The sequence below is a fragment of the Brassica napus genome, chromosome C5 (assembly GCF_020379485.1).
Source record: "Brassica napus cultivar Da-Ae chromosome C5, Da-Ae, whole genome shotgun sequence".
Classification (NCBI taxonomy): Eukaryota; Viridiplantae; Streptophyta; class Magnoliopsida; order Brassicales; family Brassicaceae; genus Brassica; species Brassica napus.
Genome location: NC_063448.1, coordinates 42569040 through 42592235, shown reverse-complemented (window position 1 = coordinate 42592235; position 23196 = coordinate 42569040). Strand labels below are relative to the sequence as shown.

The following is a 23196-nucleotide window of genomic DNA, read 5'->3' as shown; positions in this document are numbered from 1 at the left end:
CTGATGTGATGAGACTTACCATTGTAGAGATTATTCTGAGCCCGAGCTATAGCTGATTGACTATCACAGTGTATGCGTATAGCTGGCACAGGTTTCTCCCACATAGGAATATCTTCCAAAAAAATTCTAAGCCATTCAGCTTCTTCTGCTGCTTTGTCTAAGGCTATGAACTCAGATTCCATGGTTAATCTGGCTAACACTGTTTGTTTGGTAGATTTCCATGATATTGCTGCTCCTCCTAGTGTAAAGACATATCCACTCGTGGATTTTGAGTTTTTAGAATCTGATATCTAGTTAGCATCACTGTATCCTTCTAAAACTGCTGGTTCTTTACCATAGTGAAGCCCAAAATCTTTGGTATAGCGCTAGTAATTGAGTACCCTCGTTATAGCTTTCCAGTGTGTATGACCTGGATTACTTGTATATCGACTAAGTACGTTTACTGCATGCGCTAGATCTGGTCTTGTACAATTGGTCAAGTACATGAGACTTCCGATCACACGTGCATACTCGTTTTGTGAAACCGCTTCACCTAAATTCTTTGTCAAGTGCATTTGGGGATCTAACGGAGTTTTGCCGTACTATTAGAGTAATTTTTAAATCTCTTTAATATTGTTTGAGCATAATGAGATTGGGTTAAGATAATTCCGTTTGAATTTCTTGTGACTTTAACCCCGAGAATTACATCTGCTAATCTCAACTCTTTCATCTCAAATGTCCCTTTGAGCATGTTCTTTGTTTGATTGATGTCTTTATTGCTTCCAATAATGAGCATATCATCTACATATAGACATAGCAAAACATACGCATTTTTGATAGTTTTGTAGTATATGCATTTGTCAAATTCATTTATTTTGAAACTATTTGACATCATTGTATTGTCAAATTTTTCGTGCCATTGTTTAGGAGCTTGTTTAAGCCCATAAAGTGACTTTACAAGTCGACATACTTTGTCTTCCTCTCCGGGAATGACCAAACCTTCAGGTTATTTTTATATCCATTTGATGGATTTCTAAGTCTCTTAAGGATGTGATTGTTATCATCAGTCTTATTGATGTTATTCTCGTCACTGGAGAATATGTATCAAAATAGTCAAGGCCTTCCTTTTGTGAGAATCCTTGAACTACAAGCCTAGACTTGTATTTACCACCAGGTTTTCGTGTCATTATCCATTTATTCCCTAATGCTTTGCAGCCAGGTGGTAAATATGTTATGTACTAAGTAAAATTTTGCATGATCAAATCAAATTCACTCCTGACAGCTTCGTTCCAAAATGGAGCTTCTGGTGAAGCCATGGCTTCTGCCAAAGTTTTTGGAATATTTTCTACTAAAAATGCCAGTAGGAAATCTTCTCCAAAATATTTTTCTTTTCGAGCTCTTTTGCTCCTTCGAGGTTCATCTTTTTCTTCATTTTTTGAAATATCATTTATAGACAACTCGACATTTGTCTCAGTTTCTGAGTTTTTGTCATTGTCTCTTTCTTCTCGAGTTCGTTTTGAACCTTGTTTTTCCTTGTATGGAAAAATATTTTCGAAGAAAGATGCATTTCTCGATTCCATGACTGTATTTTCATGAATGTCTGATATTTCAGATTTATGTACCAGAAATCAATAAGCATTACTGTTATGTGCATATCCGATGAAGATGCAATCCACTGTTTTAGGTCCAATAGTGATATTTTTTTGTGGTGGTACCGCAACTTTTGCCAAGCACCCCCACACTTTGGGGTATTTATACGAAGGTAAATTACCTTTCCATAATTCATATGGAATTTTGCCAGTTACTTTGTGTGGAATTTTGTTGAGGATATAATTAGTGGTAAGAAACGCTTCCCCCCACATGTTCTGGGGTAACCCAGATTCCTGCAACATTGCATTCATCATCTCTTTTAGAGTTCGATTTTTGCGTTCAGCAATTCTATTAGATTCTGGTGAGTAAGGAGCTGTAGTTTGATGGATTATTCCATGTTCTTTACAGAATGCATTGAATGGACCATCATACTCGCCTCCTTTGTCGCTTCTAACTACTTTAATAGTTGTTTTAAGCTGATTTTCGACCTCGAGTTTAAATTCTTTAAATTTTTCTAAGGTTTCGTCTTTGCTATGTAATAAATATACATAGCAATATTTTGTGTAGTCATCTATGAAGGTCACAAAGTACTTTTTTCCACCTCTAGTTTGTATGTATTTTAAATCACATAAATCGGTGTGAATTAAATCTAGAGGTTTATTAGTTCTTTCAACACGAGGTGATGACGTTTTTGTGAGCTTAGCCTGTACGAATACTTCACATTTTTGTTTACTTGTTTTGCATTTAGGAATTAGATTTAAATTCATTAATCTTTGTATAGATTTGTAGTTTACATGGCCTAATCTTTCATGTCATATATTAAAAGACTCAACCAGATAAGCAACTGGCTCTTTCTTATTCATTGAAACTTTTGGAGCTACAACTTTCGGAGGGACTGTCATTACGTTCAACTTGACAAGTCCACCCTTAACATACCCTCTTCCCAAATACATCCCATTCTTCCTAATCACGAGCTTGTCCGCCTTAAAACTTGTGGCGAATCAATTCTTGCTGAGCAAGGTTCCCGATACCAGGTTCTTCCTCATGTCAGGCACATGCTTCACATTCGTCAGAGTGACCTCACGTCCAGATGTCATCTTCAAAATCACATTGCCGCATCCTTCAATCTTGGAGACTGCAGTGTTTCCCATCCTGAGCTTCTCTTGAGTCTCGCTTTTCTGATAGGTGCTGAACATCACCCTATCGGTGAAAATGTGGGTGGTTGCACCAGTGTCATACCACCATTCCTTGGGGTTGTTGCTTTCAACCATGTTGGCTTCAGTCACCACAACAACGAGATCCTCCTCAGTGAGATTTGCCTGAGCCTTCTCATCCTTGATCTTTTTGCGACACTCAACAGTCTTGTGTCCCACTTTGTGGCAGTAGTGACATTTCCCCTTGAACTTCTCCACATTCGCATTGATCTCAATACCTTTGTTTTTGAAGTTTTTTCCAGAAGCCTTCAAGGTTGCAGCAGTTTTGGAAGGCTTGGCAGGAGAATTAGCGTGTGCCTTTCCTTTGCCTTTGTGCTCAGCCATGTTGACACTGTGCTCCTTAGCAGTGACCTTGTCAGCAGTTTGGTTTCTGGATTCTATCTGAAGCCTCATGATGAGCTCCTCGAGCCCCATATTCTTCTTATTGTGCTTCAAGTAGTTCTTGAAATCCGCATAGCTTGGAGGAAGCTTTTCAATGAAGTTGAGAGTTGTGAATGTCTCGCAGATGGATATTCCTTCAGCAGCGATTTCATGGCAAATGAGCTGAAGCGCTTCCACCTGATCCATGATGGGTTTTGAATCCACCATTTTGAAGTCGTGGAATTTTGAGACCACATACTTTTGGCAGCCAGCGTCCTCACCTCTGTACTTCTTGTCCAGTGATCTCCATAGCTCTTTCGCCGTGGGGATATCACAGTAGACACAGTACAATGAGTCAATGGGACGACCCAAAATGTAGCCTTTGCAGATGAAGTCGGAATGCACTCATATGTCAACAGTTGCGAGACTGTGAACATCATCAATCCCATAAGGAATAAGGGGCTTGTCCTCCTGGATGAACTTGTCCAGCTTCATCGTTGTCAGGAAGAACATCATCTTCTTCTGCCACGTTTTGAAGCCTTTGCCATCAAACTTGTCTGGCATCAGTCCTTGAGTGAACAAACTAGGGAAAGCCGGAGGAGTTTGAACTGCCACCGGACCACTTGCAGTTGCTGAAACTGAACCCATCTGATAAAGACCAGCACCGAATAGACTCCGGCGAGTGGTTTCATCAGCAGCATTTCCCACAGGGAGGATAGTGCTTGTTGTTGCTGCAGCGGTTGACGTTGTGATGTTTCCAGCGGTTGTCACAGTTGCATCAGTGGCTGCGACGTTGAGTAGAGTTGTTGTGACATCAGTGGTGTTAATGGGGTTGTTGTTATCGTTCGTCATTTTTCTGTAGAGAAAACATAAAGACGGATTAATACTCCAATCAACAAATAACATATTATTTTTAAGCAAAAAATAATAGTCTAAAATCGATTTTCATTTTTGGTGTTTGAACCAAATCATATCGATATAAGTCTCGAGAAAAACGTTTTGCAAACTCGCTTAAAAGCGTTCGCAGAAATCGTTTTGTATAGACTTAGAATGTTTCACAAACTCGCTTAAGAAAGCGGTTATTGAAACGATTCATGTAAATAACATTTTGATAATGTATCAAAAACGTTTCGCGATAATTCTAGAAAGCAATCCGCAAAGCGTTATGAAACAAATAGGAAACGTTTCACGGAAGGGCTATAAAGAAAATCGTAAACTCGTTTTGAAAGGAACATAGAAACGTTTCGCGGAAGTGCTAGAAAGAAAATCGCAAACCCGGTAATAAGATAAGAACAAACGTTTAGCGGAAGTGCTAGAAAGCAAATCGCAAACAAGGTTCCAAAACCCGTTTTTATTAATCGTTTTTTTAACCCGATTAGAGCTTTAAACGTAAAGCGATTTTGAGTTAAGATTGTAGACGCCAGAAAACCGGACTGACATAAACGATAAAATAAAAGCGATGTTAAGGAAATAGACGAATGTAAAAGACGAATACAAGAACGATAAGAAATCGTATTCGCAAAGAGACATGGAGTCGAGATATGATCTCTTTCCTTAACTCAAAATATTTTCTCCGTTAGTGAGACGGGACCGTACGAATATAGAGTCCTAGGATACAACCATGGCAGACGAATCACGCCTCACTCGTAATCGCCCTATCGAACTATAAACTCTACGAAACACTCTCTTATTTACGACTTACGCTAAGAGATTTTTGCTGTTGGTTTCGATGCGAAAAAAGTTTATCCATGAAGGAAGAGGAGAGACGATATTTAAAGAGACGGAGAAGAACCACTTTCCGCAACATCTGCTGCACGTGGGCGAGAATCTCGCGGAAATCGAGAGAATTTGAGTTCCAAAACTTCTTCCTCAAGACTCTCTCTTATCTCGTTTAAAACTTTCGAGAGGATAAAATGCATAACGTTTTTATTTTCTAAACAAACTACTTGTCGTTTTAAATAAAAATGCATGTCGTTTTTTTTCCCTGAATTAAATGGCAAAACGTTGAGCTTAACTTGGTCCAAAAAAAATATTCTTGACCAAGCCCAAGCCCAAACCCCCGAACCGGACGGCGGCGACGGCACGCGCGCAGGGAGCCATCTCTTCCTCTAAGCCGTTTGAAACAAGGTAAGTGTAATAGCTTATATATACAACTCATCCTCAGCTCTTGTAAGCGATGTGGGATGTTTCCCAATCCTTCATTAACTTATGCCATTTGGCTTTGATTACATTGGCGCATTGGTCCATTTCTTTTCACACTTTAATTAAACCCATTTGGTTTAAATTGATCCAACACATTATTGTTAATGTTATAAACCATTTAGTGATCGACCCATTTATCAGTCCGTGTAGCAAGACGGGCCAAGCCCATCCACAGGATCATACTGGCGCCTATCTACTCTTGTGTTTATCTACATTATAGTTGGTGTTTATCTTACGTATTGCTAGTCATTATCTAGTTAAGGATAAGTACGATCTCATGTCGATCCAGTACTTAGACCGTCATTACCATATGTATATAAAGACCAGTTGGTCGACCTAATAATACACACAAGTTCCCCTCTTCATTCACAACACGTTATCAGCACGACGTTGCTCTCATAAACCCTAACCCTAAAAAACCATAAATAAATCCGAGCAGTAAAAACCCTAATTCCTGACAAACTTCAAACAGCTCTATCCCTCAACTCCGGTGGATCCAGACAACGAGCCAGATACCAAATTAAAGCTCTTGACGAGACGAAGCCAACACCGCTAACCCCGCATCAATCGGAGTTCGGACGCGTCCTCACGCTCAGCTACAATAAAGGCGGAAAATTTGATCCAGAAACCAAAATCTCTCTCAACCATATACCAGTCTCCTATTCCAACAAGCAGCAACAAAAACAATAATTCCGAGCAATCCATCAGCTAACCAGGAAGATCTCTAACTGATAGACCGATCAACCCATCAAAAGTTTTCAGGTATCATCGAAAACTCATCTAAAACCCATAAAGTTTTAAATACCCTCATCCGCAGCCATGTAGCTATATTTAGCAATATGTCTCTGCAAATAAAATAAAACCATAAACCATAAACTCTTTAAAATCTCGAACCTGAACTTGTTTTGAACCTGTTCTTAATCTGAAACTGATTTTAAAATTGTTTAAAACTTTTCCTGATGATAGTTTCACATTAGAACTGTTTAGGATTGAAAGTTAAACAATTTTTTTTAAAAATCTGACTGTTATATGTTGAAAGAAACCGACTGTTACTTGCTTAAACTTATCATTATTGTCCTGTTTAATGTTCTTATCTGATCTGAATCAACTAGAACTGCTAAGGACTGCATGTTACATAATTTTTTTTGAAAATCTGATCATGGTTTCATAAATTAATCCGAGGTTTTACCTCATGTTCTTGTCTGAGAAATTTGTTTTCCTGATGATTGATAACGACTAGAACTTGATTAGGATTGAAAAAAATATTTTTTTTTAAATCGAAATATCAGAGATATATCTGAGAAAATATATTTATTTTTAAATTGAAAAGTATATAATAAATTGCTTGAATAAATCAAATCTTCCTGATTTATTTTTTTAAGTCACAATAATTTCTGATTTGATTATTTTTTCGAAAAAAATAATAATAAATATATGGTATATTTTTCGAAAACCCTAACCTGATTTCATGATTGAATTGGTTTATTTGTTATTCATTTATGTTATTGAAAAAATAAAAACGATTTTGTTTTTATATATTATCTTGCTTGGTCTTGCTTGATGATTCTTGATTAAATAACAAATAAAACCTTAATAAAAGGATAATCAGTCCACTGATAGTTGATTTCATGCATGGTTTAACTTTACCTTGATTGTATAGGTTTAACTTTACATTCCTGCAATCACATAAAATCAATTGTTGGGTGTAGACTAATGAGTCAGTTCACTGATAGATTGATTTCTCGCATAGATTTAACTTCATCTTGATTGTATAGGTTCAACTTTACCTTCCTACAATCACTTGAAATCAATTAATTGGTACTGACAATGGCAAAAGACACGACATTATTCAGACCCATTGAGTTATAAAGATTTAACCAGTGAGCAAAGAAAATACGATTCCTTTCAGATTTTTGAAAAATCGCCTAAAAGCATTATGAATGCCTATACCCATATTTTCTACTAATTTATTTTATGCTAAGGATCAGTATGAAAGAGGCATAAAGCCATGGTAACCAGTATGGTTCACCACGAAATAAACACTTATGGCATGACCAGATTAGCCATCTTGATCCAAAACATGATGAAAAATTAATTAAGGCACAAAAGTGATCCCATAAAATCTCACAATGTGTTATAAGTACACAAAAGGGAAAATCACTAAAATAATTAAGGCTCCACTGTCCTAAGCACTACGAAATTATGAGTATGTTCATGAGGGGGAGAGAGGACTAAACCCCACAGTCCATGATCATATCATAAATTCGGATTCCATGGTTTACAACCATAATATACACGGTTGGAAAGCTTTAAAGCTCTCACTAATGGTACATCACCCACGTCCAGCCTAAAGCTTAAGGACATTATGTATATAAATATTGATTTACATCAGGACATACATGTAAGCATAGACATTCCCACCTCTGAATGATTAAGGGTCATAAACCAGACATATACACAAACCATCTTAAGAAAATACGAATATTCCACCACATATATGTGTGCCATTTAAGATGGAACCTCAGATGAGGATTGAGAATATATATTAGATAAATAAGACTTCCTCCACGAAACTATAATGTATCTTGTGCCAAACATGGATGATTTAATCAAGTGGCCAAGAACACAGATTACAAAAGATAGTAATCTGATTATCCAACTTTGAAAGGAGAAAGTTATCAGGCTGATAAAGAGTAAAGAGTAAAAGAGAAATATAATGGTATCAACCATAGTTGTCTTGGCAAGATCCTCAGACCAAAGATTATGATCTAGACGTTCTAAAAGAATATGATCAAAAGATATAAAAGCTAGCAGAAATATATGCCAGACACACTGACCCGAAAAGAAAAAATGACTATGTCATACCAGCTTAAGCACCACGAATTTGATGTCTAAGAGACACAATCAAGTTGCTACAATGTCTATTAGAGATAGACAAATAAGTTCCAAATAATAAGGAACCTCGGAAAGTAATGAAAGGTGCTCAGAATCGTACAAATCCGAGTTCATAAGAGAAACCAGTTCAGACAGAGAAATAAGGTTGCGCAACCACACATCTAAGGTACCAGACCATGTAGTTTGGGACGCCAAACTGCAAGGTATAAAGGTCTTGGATAATAAGATCTCAAAATCTAATTAGAATATGTCTGGAACAGTATGAAATTAAAGATAAAGAGTGTTAACACCAAAGATGTATTTACATACATAAGAGCTCATAAAAGATTGCAGTACTTGGGATTTGAAGGATATAACCTGAGGATCATGAACCCACGTAGAGTACTCATAAAACCTATATAGGGACGTGGGGTGTTCAAAGAATTCAAAGTAATTATAAGACAGATGGGCGTAGTAACCATGTACATACAGAAAAGCCATCTAAGAAAGAAACCAGTGAATGGATCTTGTGAGATAAGAAATTCAGTGAGATTAAAGGACATGAACACATGGTATAGTGTGTCCATGTTCCTTCTAAATAACGTTCAAGTATAGCTTGATTACACAAGGATACTCACAAGGACCAAGGAACAATTTATAAAGAGATATGCTCCTATATGGTGGATGCTACTACAGAAAATCAAGTTTGATTTTGTCTGGATATTTACTAAAGAAATAATGGTGTAGTAAGCAGAAAATGCATCACTGGATAAAGGTATCAACGTACCATAGAAATATGAGAAAGAAATTCTCATAGAACAAGCTTTGTTCCTAAGTTGTTTATGGATTGTAATATACAGTAGCTGTAAGTAATATGAAAGACTAAGTATTTACTTAGTGCAGTCAGTCCATACAGAAAATATTATAATTCCTTGTGATCATAATAAAGACTAACTGAGAGAAAAAAGTTTAATGGTTCAAAGGTTCAATGATACAAGTTATCGATTGATTAAACAGACTATGTTTTACATATGGAAAGTCTGTAGAAAAATCATAGCCGTGTGTGTGTGTGTATGATTAAGTCAGCACGCCTAAGTGAGAACCATAAACCAGGATAGTGACCAGAAGGATGTCTGGTCGTGGCTTAATGATTATAAGCATTGCTAAAGCAAGAAAAGATCGATAACCATGTACAAAGGACATGAGTGTATGACTGCGAATTCATTGTGTGATGAGTTTCATTGCAGCAAATAATTATTGATGGTATGATCTTAGACACTCATGATTATGAACGAATATAGACAAGGTCTATAGCTCAACATGGATCGACAAAAAAAAATAAAGAATGATTGGTTACAATGGATAAAGCCATTGGCACATACGAAGAGATATAAGTCCGAATGAACGAAAGATATGAAGTAAAGTTGTTCGTATGTGTTCTGGGTCTATGACTCAATATATATTGAATGTCCACGTTTTGGGAAAGCCATATAACCAAAGAGAATCCGTGGGACATGAAAAAGGACCTGCAAGTAAAGTTTTATTGCAGATTATAAAGTCCATCCGAGCACCGTTTGAAGCACCATCAGTTCAACCAAGACATGGAGTGATCAGCAGCAAAAATGTACATCCTGACCACATCTTAATGGAATTCCAAAAGACATACCAACGTCCAAGACTTACAAGTTCATTCAAGGAGAATCCAGCTGATCATCTTCACCAAGTCATAGGCAACTTCAACGTTCAAGAAGACTCGGATACCAGATGGGAATGCGTCTACTACAGTGATGCATTCATCAGGGGGAGTTCATGTGTTGTACTCTTTTTCCTGTCTTGTTTTCCCTTTTACCACATTGGGTTTTGGGTTTGTCAAGAGAGGTTTTAATGAGGCAACATCCAAAGCATGAATGAACCTTGACCGGATGTGTCGATCAAGGGGGAGTGTTATAAACCATTTAGTGATCGACCCATTTATCAGCCCGTGTAGCAAGACGGGCCAAGCCCATCCGCATGATCATACTGGCGCCTATCTACTCTTGTGTTTATCTACATTATAGTTGGTGTTTATCTTACGTATTGCTAGTCATTATCTAGTTAAGGATAAGTACGATCTCATGTCGATCCAGTACTTACACCGTCATTACCATGTGTATATAAATACCAGTTGGTCGACCTAATAATACACACAAGTTCCCCTCTTCATTCACAACATTTAGGTTACTTTCCATTATCTGTTCTTTCTTGATCATGAGTCTTGCTTGAAGCTTGATTGTTTTGTACAGAGCATCCATGGCTTAGAGAAGGTGGAGAAGCATCTGACAAGCCGATTGACAGCGTTGTACTCTCAACTCTTAAGGATGAAGAGCGATGAATAAGTTAAAGAAACTTGCTCTAAAGGTTAGACTTCCAAGACACTATAATATGAAATGTGTTTGTCCTTGTCCTTTTCTGTCTGAATAGGTCATTGAGGAGAATATTATAACACGGAAGAGATCCAAGGATTGAAGGCAATGTTTGCTAACATAGACACAGACAACAGTGGCACAATCACATATGAAGAACTGAAAGAAGGTTTAGCTAAATTGGGATCAAAAATTTACAGAAGCAGAAGTAAAGTAGCTCATGGATGCTGTAAGTTGGTTGAAAAATGAATTCCAAGCAAGTAAAAAGTAAGAACTCATATAACCATGATTGTGATTAAACCAAGCTGATGTTGATGGACATTGCTCAATGTGGTTCAAATCTTTTTTTCTTGTTTTCTTGTAAAACCGAGAATTCACAAGATCAAGAGAAGAGACGGTTTGTATCCAATCCAGAAAATCAGGAGCTGTATTGATGATATTTATTCCGGAGAAACAGTAGATAAGAACAGGAAGATACTCAAAATTTTGATTGCTTGTGTTTTGTACTTTCTTGTGTTCTGTGACGAGGCTGTTGTTATAAAGAGAGAAGAAGAAGGTTGCATTCTTCTTATAAGATTACGGTTGTAACAGTGATTATTAACCTTTAAGGAAGATTTGAAACACAAACCAAACTCCAATCCTCGGACAACAACACTTAAGAAGGAGGACATCCCATCAATTACTTATGTAACAAAAACCAAAGTAATACCGACTACTACAACACATACAGACATTTGCCTGACACAAGACAAGAGTTCTTCTTCTTCTTCTCAACTATCACCCTGATAGAAGTTTTTTTTCCTGAATGACTCAGATTGCACTTTTGTAACTTTACAACAACATCATTCAAGAACCCCCTAGAGATAATTAGATTTCCTTAGAGCTATTATCATGTGGTAAGCTGAGGAGTTTTCAGCTTTCTTTTTCTTGGATTCTTCATCCCCCTTCATATATAACGGACTCTCTTCACTAGGGATCTTTATTCTAGCTGAACACACAAATCTCTTCCCATTTGCCGACCCTCTTTCTTCCTCAATACTGAGAAAAAAGTCAGACACAGTAACTAAATGGTTTAAGCAAAGCAAACTATGATTAACTAGCAAACATGTTCTGCTTCCCAAATATATAACACTCTAGAACTAGTGAAAGATTTGAATCAATATACCTGTAAATTGGTTTAGGCCACTTTTTCTTGGAGCAAATCTCATACAACTTCCTTTTGGCATCTTCAAGGTCAACCTCTACATTACCCTCATCAATAACCATTGCAATAGGCGAACATTCTGAAAACTTCCCTAGTGCTTCCTTAGCAGCTAACAGCTTGGCGGTATCTTTGTTCTCAGCACTCCCAGAAGCAAAAAACTCGTCATCGAGATATACACCAGCGATATTTCTTTTGCCCTCTTTCAGATACCTGATGGCGAGTCTCTTGCCGTGTTTATGACATAACTGGAAAAGCATACTAATAGGCTGAGGTTGCTGCTGGAGATCATCCAGTGTAAATATAGGTTCCAAAAGACCCCTGAAGATCTGCAAATCGAAAATTAGGTAAGCCTTAACATTAAGCAATCAATGTGTTCTAAAAATCGGTCTAAGCGATTTTTCTAGAACAATAAAAATTGGTGTAGGGCTCCGCCTAATCAATAATCTCATATAAAGCGCCTAACTATATGGCCTAGCAATTATTTGAGAATTTTAAGTATGATAGAAAGAGAGACAAGACACAAGACACAGACCACCCAGAATCTTTGCAGATCAAAGTTGACATCTATGTAAACGGCTCCGGCTACAGACTCTAGGAGGTCAGCGAGAACTTTGGGAGCTTTCACTAATCCACCATAGTAAACTGAATCGTCTTCTTTGCACACCGCCTCTGAGAACTCTGTAACCTATCAAAACGACACCAAAAGTACAAAAACTTGATGATGACATCAAACAAGAACACGTTCCGACAAAAGTCAAGATTCAAATAAAAAAAACAGAACAAGATTTGGATACCTTTTCATCTAAAGAAGGAGCGTTGCGACGAAGAAAGCGGTAGAGACCGTGTTTGAGTGCGACACGGGCGAATTTCTCGGTGCTAACATTAGCAGCTCTCAACTGAGACAGCTCGTGCGGTTCGGCGTTAGGGTAAGTGAGGTACAAGTAGTTCGTTAAGGCAAGACCTATGGCGCTGTCTCCTACGAACTCAAGCCTTTCGTACGAAGGAAAGTCGACGCAAGAAGTGTGCGTAAGCGCTTCCTCGAGAAGACTCTTGTTAGCGAAACTGTAGTTGACGATCTTCTCCACAGCTTGCAGAGATTCCATCTTCTCCGGCGATAGAGGAGGGCGAGTGATCGCCCGATAATTGACTGAAGGTGAGAAGTTAGAGGGAGTGATCGTCGGAGAGTTGAAATCCGGCGAGAAGAAGCGAATCAAGCGATCCATGGAGAGAGAGAGAGAATCTTTAAGCAAAGTCCAAGTGACGCGAGTTCTTTTGTTTTCTCTATATTTAAAACTTTATTTCCCAATTTCATTACTTTTGAGTTTTGACTCTCTTTTGACTTTTTATTGATTAACAGAAAAAACATTAAATACAACAATAAAAAGATATTAAATATGACTCGTCGTCAATGTTTTCAAAACCGGTCTTGGTAACTGAACTAGAAACTCCTTTTTTGACTGAAATTCAATTAAGTTCAACTATAGTTTAGACCCGCGCGATAGATATTTTTTTCATTTGTTTTTGTAATGTAATTAAATGTTTTTATACCATTATATACTTTATATAAATTATAATACAAATGCTGACAAAAAAAAATTATAATACAATTATTTCTGTAACATAATTTTTTTAATAATCATGAATTTATAAATAAATAAAAAGCAAACGCGCATTTGATAACACAAAATTGAAAAAAAGAAAAAAAAAGATTATGATTTGTTTATGGTATGTTTTGATTTGAACCAAAGAAATAGGAAAGGCTAAGATTTGCTAGCTTTTTTATTCTCTGCTTTGAGATCCAATTAACATGTTGTATGTACTTCTGTTTGAAATCAATAAAGGCTAAGATTTTGTGATTATTTTGAATTTGTGATTGTTCCTAAAATTGTAGTGTAATTGAGTTGTGATCTTCCAAATTTGCAATGAATTAAAAGTATAATATTTTGGGAGGTGAATTTATATAGAAAAGCAATGAATTGTACATATATGAATTGTTTTTGTTTCATATCGTAAGTAGTTTTAGGGAAATGTTTTTGTTTCAAAATGTAAGTAGTTTTCGTATTTTTAGGTAACCTTTACATTTATTGAATACAATGTGACCAATCAAATTAAATAGACTTATTTTTTATTGGTTAAATTATATCTAACCTATTTATTATAAAATACTTTTTAAAAACATAATGATTTTCTTAATCTTCGTGCTTTTAGCCAAAACTACTTATATTATAAAACGGAGGGAGTAATAAGTTTCTCGCTTTGAGATATAGAAGTAAGACCTTGTTGAAATCAATCCAAGCACGAGCTCATATTTTCCAACGTATTGAATTATTTATAAAATTTACATAACTTTTCTGTTGGTTCAAGTTAAATAAAGTAAAAGAAAGTATTATCAACATATAAAGTATAAACTATGCTTTAGTGTTGATAGTGGAAAGAGAAATTGTTTGGCGGTAACGGAAATAATTTTCTACGTGGACCAGTTAGCGTCGTTTTAGGTAGGACAGATCATAGCGCGGATAATATATTTAAATTTGTTACATTTATCATTTTTATTTATATGTGAATTTTTGTATATTAAATTATATATAACTAATTTTTAAATTTGATTTTTTTATATTTTTAGTTTGAAGTAAGTATTTCTATTATATGTAACATAATTAACTAATAAAATATAAATTTAATCAATTACACAGTAATTTACATAATTTAATTGGCCACACAATATCCAACAAATATAAAATTACATTGAAATATAAAAAACAATTTATATAGTGAAACAAAAAATACTTTTAAATCATTATATTATAAAACAAAGGAAATATCCAAATTATATTGAAACATTAGAATAATAAGAATCAGAAAAGCTGAAATCTCAACGTCGATAATTTACGCCAGTCATGCCTTAGACCATCTCCAATGTATTCCTCTATTTTTTTTTCTAAAATAGAGGAATTTCATAATAGAAATGGATTTGTCTCCGATGTATTTTTCTATTTTTTTCTTCTAAAAAGAATATTCTTGATAAATTATTTTCTAAGTTTACAAATAATATTTTTTATTTGTGAAAGTTGAAAACCAGCCCAATTTATTTTAATATTTTATAAAATTATGATATTATTTACACTAAATATTTCTTTACAAACTATTTTGTAAGAAAAAAATATAATTATATTTATATAAATAATATATTTCACTAAAAAAATATTTTCGGTTATAATTGTTTAAGTAAAAAGTTAAGGATCATTTTGTAAAAAAAAATAGAGGAGGTGACATGACAAAAATATAGTTTCTCATAGGCCGATTATTTTCGCCTACGTGGACACTCTATCCGAGGCTTATATCCTCCAGTTTTAATTAAAATCTGTAATATTTAAAAATTATTACTTTAGAAAACTGTCATTTAATATATAAATTTAATCAATTACACAGTAATTTACATAATATAATTGGCCACACAATATCCAATAAGTATAAAGTTATATTGAAATATAAAAATAATTTATATAGTGAAACAAAAAATTCTTTTAAACCATTATATTATAAAGCAAATGAAATATTCAAATTATATTGAAACATTGGAATAGTAAGAATCAGAAAAGTTGAAATCTCAACGTCGATCATTTAATTCGGCCATGCCTTAGACCATCTCCAATGTATTCCTCTATTTTTCTCGAAAATGGAGGAATTTCAAAATAGAGTTGAATTTGTCTCCGATGTATTTTTCTATTTTCTCTCCTGAAATAAAATATTCTTGATATATTATTTTCTAAGTTTACAAATAATACTTTTTATTTGTGAAAGTTGAAAACCAACCCATTTTATTTTAGTATTTTATAAAATTATGATATTATTCACACTAAATATTTCTTTACAAACTATTATGTAAAAAATATTTTTCTATCCTACGTGGACACCTCTCCATGGCTTATATTTGCCTTTTAGTATTGTATACTTAGTGATTCTTGTATATGTGTCCAATAAAGTTTCAATGGCTTAGTGGTGACTGATCTATATTTATGCAATATTAACCCATGTTCGATCTTTTCCTTCGCATTGTTTTTTCATTTTTTACGAAAAAATAAATGAGATGACGTGGCAACTTCGGGCTCTCTGATTGGTTAATTTTTCTATCGTACGTGGACACCCTCTCCATGGCTTATATTTGCCTTTTAGTATTGTATTGTTTTTCTATTTTTTACGAAAAAATAAATGAGATGACGTGGCAACTTCGGACTCTCTGATTGATTAATTTTTCTATCCTACGTGAACACCCTCTCCATGGCTTATATTTGCTTTTTATTATTGTATTGATTTTACAAAATGTTACGATTTGGTTAAATCTTATATTCCATTTATTGCTGTATGTGATCGTAAAGATCAATAAGAATATTTACATCATAAGGTTTCCCAACCGCATTTACAACCAACTTATAGTGATCCTCGATGACACTCGGTTGGCCATTGATAAGGAAAATACTAATAAAGATCAATAAGAATATTTACAAATTCATACACTGGAGAGTTAGATTTGGAATTTCGAATATTAAATTTCGGTTGGCGCCTGCATAATTTCGTTATACAAATCTGGCAACATAAATCCCAATTGTGAGAGTGGATTATCTCATATATTGGTGTCACACATACCTAGCAATGTATGATTTGGTCGAGAAATCCGCCTGGAAACATAATTATCGTGTTGATAAGATATGTGTTCTAAGTTCTAACGTTCATATGCTTTATAGGTGGATGGACCATCTATATCAAACATAACGATCACAAGACAGCGAGATCAACGCGTTAAAAAGTTAAAACGTATGTCTAAAGCAAATATTATAAGAAATTCCTCTCTATTTATTCAAATAAAAGCATTTGAAAAAAAAAAAGAGAATCCTTAAAATTTGAAGAAAATCCAAAAAATTAAATGTAAAGTACCTCAGAACAGAAACCATAAAGAGGAATTCTAAAAAATCTATATTTTCGGTTTAAACGCAACAGAAAGAAATTACGTAAACCAAATTCCTTAATATCATATAGATTAGTTTATTCTAGCTTGAATTGTTTTTTTTAAACTTTGACATAGGACTCAGTGAGGACTCAAAAAATTTATATGTGAATGCATATGTAAATATATAATCCAAGCGTTAAAACAATCAAACAATCACGTAGTAGAAATGTTCAAACATCACAGATCCTGTGGTGAACGAAGAAGAGAACTTATGTGTATTATTAGGTCGACCAACTGGTCTTTATATACATATGGTAATGAGATCTTACTTATCCTTAACTAGATAATGACTAGCAATACGTAAGATAAACACCAACTATAATGTAGATAAACACAAGAGTAGATATGCGCCAGTATGATCATGCGGATGGGCTTGGTCCGTCTTGCTACACGGGCTGATAAATGGGTCGATCACTAAATAGTTTATAACACTCTCCCTTGATCGACACATCCGGTCAAGGTTCATTCATGCTTTGGATGTTGCCTCATTAAAACCTCTCTTGACAAACCCAAAACCCAATGTGGTAAAAGGGAAAACAAGACAGGAAAAAGAGTACAACACATGAACTCCCCCTGATGAATGCATCACCGAAGATCCTTCAGTCGACGCATGCCTATCTTCCATATGAGCTTCTTGAACGTTGAGGTTGGTAGTGACTTGGTGAAGAGGTCGGCTGAATTCTGACTCGAACGGACTTGCAATACTTGGACCTCTCCTGCCTTCTGAAGCTCGTGTGTAAAGAAGAACTTAGGAATAATATGTTTCGTCCTATCTCCTTTAATGTATCCATCCTTAAGCTGTGCGATGCATGCTGTGTTATCATCGTATAGGATGGTCGGTGGATCCTTTCCTTTGATCATACCACAAGTGGTACGAATATGCTGTGTCATGGATCTCATCCATACACTCTCACGGCTGGCTTCATGCATGGCTAATATTTCTGCGTGGTTAGAGGATGTGGCTGCCATGGTCTGCTTCATGGACCGCCAGGATATAGCTGTCCCACCGTGTGTAAAAACATAACCAGTATGAGATCTAGCATAATGTGGATCAGAGAGATAACCTGCATCAGCAAAACCAACTAAATCTTCCTTAGATTTGTTAGTAAACATAAGACCCAAGTCTTTCGTTCCTTGTAGGTAACGAAGTATATGTTTAATCCCGTTCCAGTGCCTTTGGGTCGGACAGGAGCTGAACCTAGAAAGTAAGTTCACAGCAAAGCTGATGTCTGGTCGTGTGTGGCCAGCTAAATACATCAGAGCTCCTATGGCACTGAGATAAGGCACTTCGGGACCAAGGACTTCCTCATTTTTCTTCTTCGGACCAAATGGGTCAGTGTCCGGACCAAGACTTCTCACGACCATGGGGCTAGTCAATGGGTGAGACTGGTCCATATTAAATCTTTTGAGTACTTTTTCTGTATATGCCTTTTGATGCACAAGAATTTCATCTTTCATATACTCAAGTTGCAATCCCAAACAAAACTTTGTTTTTCCAAGATCTTTCATCTCGAATTCTTTCTTGAGATATTCAACAGTTTGGGAAATTTCTCCAGAGGTTCCTAGGATATTTCAATCATCTACATATACTGCAATGATTACAAAACCCTTATTGAACTTCTTTATATGCATGGGCAGATCTGGTCGTTTTTGTATCCTTCTTTCAGGAGATATTCGGACAGTCCATTGTACCACATTCGACCTGATTGCTTTAATCCATAAAGAGACTTGTTCAATCTGATACAATGTTGTTCTCGAGAACTCTCTTTGTTTTTCAATTCAATACCATCTGGAATTTTCATGTATATCTCATTATCCAGTGGACCATATAAGTAGGCAGTTACAACATCCATTAACCGCATATCAAGACCTTCTCTTACAGCCAGACTTATTAGAAATCTTAAGGTCGTAGCATCCACCACAGGGGAATAAGTTTCCTCATAATCTATTCCTGGTCTTTGTGAGAATCCTTGTGCAACAAGTCGTGCTTTATATCTCACAACTTCTCCTTTCTCATTTCTTTTTCTCACAAAAACCCATTTGTATCCCACTGGTTTTATGTTGTGAGGTGTCCGGATGATCTGTCCAAACACTCCTCTCTTTTTCAGTGATTCTAACTCCACATTAATGGCTTCTTTCCATTTCAACCAATCTGGTCGTTGCATACATTCTAGTATAGATGTGGGTTCTAGATCCTTATTATCCATCAATTCGACTGCTACATTATAAGCAAATATATCACTCATGTCGACATGTTTTCTGTTCCATTTCCTTCCAGACATGACATAATTTATTGAGATCTCATTATTGTCAGGAACTTCATTACCTTGATTCTTAGCGTCCCAAGTATCTTTTGGTGGTACATGAGTTTCCTTTTCCATGTCTAGAGTTTCCACTTTGTCGGATTTCTTTGCACTCTTTCTTTTCCGAACTTCTTTGTCTTTGGAACCTACTGGTCTACCACGTTTCAATTGTGGTTTAGACGTAGTAGCAGCCTGATTATGTCCATCACGGACATCAAGTCTTATTGGTGCATTTGCAGCTGGTATGTATGACTTGGTTACTCTATTTGGGTCAGCAAAGGAATCTGGCAATCTGTTAGCTAGCTCTTGAAGATGTATAATCTTCCGGACTTCTAGATCACAATCTCTAGTCCGAGGATCCTGCCATGTTAAGGATGTTTGATTCCATTTTATATCCTGTACCAGCTTACCATAATCTCCCCCTAATGCTGGATACTGGGATTCATCAAAATGACAATCCGCGAACCTGTCCTTAAACAAATCACCTGTTGTTGGCTCTAGGTACTTAATAATAGAAGAGGAATCGTATCCAACATATACTCACATCCTCCTCTGAGGTCCCATCTTTGTTCTCTGTGGTGGTGCTATAGGCACTTGGACGGCACATCCAAAAACTCTTAGATGGGATATATCTGGCTCATGACCCGTTAGTAGTTGGGATGGCGAGTATTTGTGCTCACTAGATGGCCTGATGCGAATTAGCTCAGCTGCATGTAGTACTGCATGTCCCGAAGCTGATACTGGGAGTTTGGTATTCATTAAGAGTGGCCGGGCAATCAGCTGGATCCGTTTTATAAAGGATTCAGCCAGGCCATTCTGAGTATGGACATGTGCTACAGAATGCTCCACACTTACCCCATGGACATACAATAGTCATTAAAAGCTTGGGAAGTGAATTTACTTGCATTGTCTAGACGTATAGTCTTTAATGAAAAATCTGGAAAATGTGCTCTCAGTCTTATTATCTGAGCCAGCAATCTTGCAAGTGCTAGATTACGAGTTGATAGGAGACAAACATGTGACCATCTTGTGGATGCATCAATCAGGACCATAAAATATCTAAATGTCCCACAGGGTGGGTGTATTGGTCCACAAATATCAACTTGTATTCTTTCTAGGAAATTTGTCACTTCCTTATTCACTTTGGTACGTGATGGCTTAGTAATTAGTTTCCCTTGTGAGCATGCTTCACATGTGATATTCTTAGGGATAACTCTTTTTGTTTTCAAACTGTGACCATTTGAATTTGATATGAGTTTTCGCATCATGTTCGAACCGGGGTGTCCCAGCCGATTGTGCCAAAGAGTGAACTCTTCTTTGAATTCTTTATTCAAGACGGCATTAGCCTCAACAAGACTGGTCTGGGCATAATAAAGACCAGTCCCACACGCAGGTATAGTCTCAAAGACTTTCTTATTGCCTTGGGTGATTTTATAAATCTGTAGGAATTCTTTACTTCCTTCACCCATTGTTTCGATGTGGAAACCATTCAGTCTTATGTCTTTAAAGCTCAATAGACTTCTGTTTGAGCTAGGTGAGTACAAACCATCTTCAATCTCAAGATGTGTACCTTTTGGCAATAAGATATTGGCGTGGTCATAGCTTTCAATTAAGCTAGCCGTGCCAGCTATAGTGGTGATGTTAGCTACTTTATGTGTGAGATGTATGAAAAATCGTTTGTCTCTCAAAATGGTGTGGCTGGTGCCACTGTCCACCACGATTGTATCCATTCCACTTTTCATTCTTCAAAAACAATAATCATAAAGTTAATGAACAATAATAAAATTTTCAGAGATGGTATCTTTAATGATCTAATTCTTAGGCATATGAGAAATGAAAAAAATTTATTCATTCATAAGGATAAAGTTAAATCCAAAGCCAAACACTGATAAACAATCTTAAAGAACACCAAATCCAGGGGAAAACAATAAAAAAACGATATGGAATTTTAATTCCTTATTTCAGTATGTCTGAAGTTTCAAACTCCATGTGATCAACTTTGTCTGACTCGTGCTGGTGATCCTGGACGTCTTCCAAGTCATCATCACCATCACCATCATATCCCGGGTCTCGAACCATGTTAGCTTCCGGGTTTCTTTTTAAGCTCTCCATGTAAAGCTCACACAAATGCTTAGGAGTTCGGCAATTCTTTGCCCAATGATTACCCATACCACATCTATGGCATCGATCAGCTTTGATCTGTGGTTTAAAAGACACACTACGGCCTCGGCCACGACCACGGCTAAAGCCGGGTGTGGTACCGCGACCACGTCCTCGCCCGTGTGCTTTAAAAGAACCACGACCTCGTCCTTGACTTCTTCCACGGTTTGGACTGGGATGGTCATTGTGTTGGAAAAGGTTACTCTCTTTCTTTGGCTCTATAGCCAGCTTAGAGATGTCGGGTAATGGAGCTGCACCAGGAGGTCTCATCTCACTGTTTTTCAATATCAGTTCGTTGTTAGCTTCAGCCAACAAGAGATATTCTATCAACTTAGTATATGTGGCGAAATTCCTCTCTCTGTACTGCTGTTGCAATACCATGTTGGTTTGAGGAAACGTGGAGAGAGTTTTATTAAGCATCTCTTCCTCGGTTACTTTTTCACCACATAACCTTAACAAGGACACAATTCTGAACAGGACTGAGTTGTACTCGTCTACTGATTTGTAGTCCAAGAACCTTATGTGTTTCCAATCATATTGAGCCTTTGGAAGCAACACCGTTTTCTGGTGGTCATATCTTCGCTGTAAAGCGATCCAAAGGTCATATGGATTTTCCATGGTCATGTACTGAGTTTTCAAGTTCTCTTGGAGATGGTGGCGTATCATGTAGATAGCTCTATACTTGTCTTTGTCACTGGAATTGTTGTCTTTGGTGATTGTGTCACCAAGATCTTTTGATCGCAGCATGATCTTTGCATCAAGCGCCCATTCCAGGTAGTTGTCACCATTGCTTTTCAAAGCACTGAAATCAAGATTCACAATCTTTGACATCTGAAAAATATTTGTAGTTTATCCCCATTAGTAAGAAAATAATCGGATCATTCACATACTCTTTCAGTCGGATACAAGCAATGCAAGTAAATAACAATATTTTTTTTAATGATCCAAACGATTTCATGTATATGCAGGAAGGTAAAGTTAAACCTATACATCTAGGATAAAGTTAAATCCATTGCATGAAATCTGATCAGTTTTATCAATTTTCGACATGAAAGTAAACTAATCAGTATGAATGATCTATCCTAATCAGATGATTTCATGTGATATGCAGGAAGGTAAAGTTAAACCTATACAAAATCGAGATAAAGTTAAATCCATGCATGAAATCAGATTAGTATACATTTTCAAAAAAAATGCAATCATTTCTTACTTTTATTTGTTTTTGATATTTGTCAGATTAAATATAATGATTTGATAATGCTAGTATACCAGTAATAATCCAAAATTTATTTATTTTCAGATAAATACTAGCAATTTCTATTCCTAGTAGGATTAGGAAAAAAATAAATCGATATTTTCTAATAAATGCTGAAAATCCTTTTTTTTTTTTTTTTAAGAAAAAGATATGAGGTTTTTTTAAAAATAGGAAAATCGAATTAAAATATATAATATATTGTTTTCAGTCGGATTTATCAAAAAAATCGGATTTATCTTTAAAATTTCAGATTTATCTATAAGAAAAATCAGATTTATTTTAAAATATTAAAAAAAAATCTTTCAAATTTGAGACAAGTTCTAGTCGATTTCAACATATCAGAGAAAGACTTTAAACATTCAAGAACAAGTTTCTAATGCAAGCAAACAATCAGATTAAGTTGATGCAGCAGTCAGATATGTAAAAAAATTGGTGTAATTGTCAACCTAAAAGGTTCTAGCAATTAACTCACATCAGGAAGATTAAAAAAATCAAACAAGCTTAAACAGGGTGAAACAAGACGAGATTTAAGCTTTGAAAATAGATTAGGGTTTTAGATTTTATTCTGCAAAGACATACGGCTAGATGTAGCTGTATGTATGCGGCTGAGGGTTTAAATCCTTTTTGGTTTTGTTTTGAGTTTTCTGA

The 23196-nt window shown here is 35.9% G+C and overlaps 2 protein-coding genes across 2 annotated transcripts; both read right to left on the bottom strand.

Moving 5' to 3' along the window:
• Positions 1 to 11197: 11197 nt before the first annotated feature.
• LOC106432367 (ribonuclease 3-like protein 2) lies at positions 11198 to 13102 on the bottom strand. Its single transcript, XM_013873198.3, has 4 exons — positions 12620 to 13102; positions 12358 to 12510; positions 11787 to 12151; positions 11198 to 11659 (listed from the first exon to the last, which is right to left on the bottom strand). Exons 1-4 carry the CDS (start codon positions 13046 to 13048, stop codon positions 11479 to 11481), a joined length of 1128 nt encoding a protein of 375 aa, XP_013728652.1. The 5' UTR covers positions 13049 to 13102; the 3' UTR covers positions 11198 to 11478.
• A 7987-nt stretch (positions 13103 to 21089) lies between these two features.
• Positions 21090 to 22124, bottom strand: LOC106432348. The gene has a single exon (XM_013873184.2). The coding sequence runs from the start codon at positions 22122 to 22124 to the stop codon at positions 21090 to 21092; it is 1035 nt and encodes a 344-aa protein (XP_013728638.2).
• Between the last annotated feature and the right edge of the window lie 1072 nt (positions 22125 to 23196).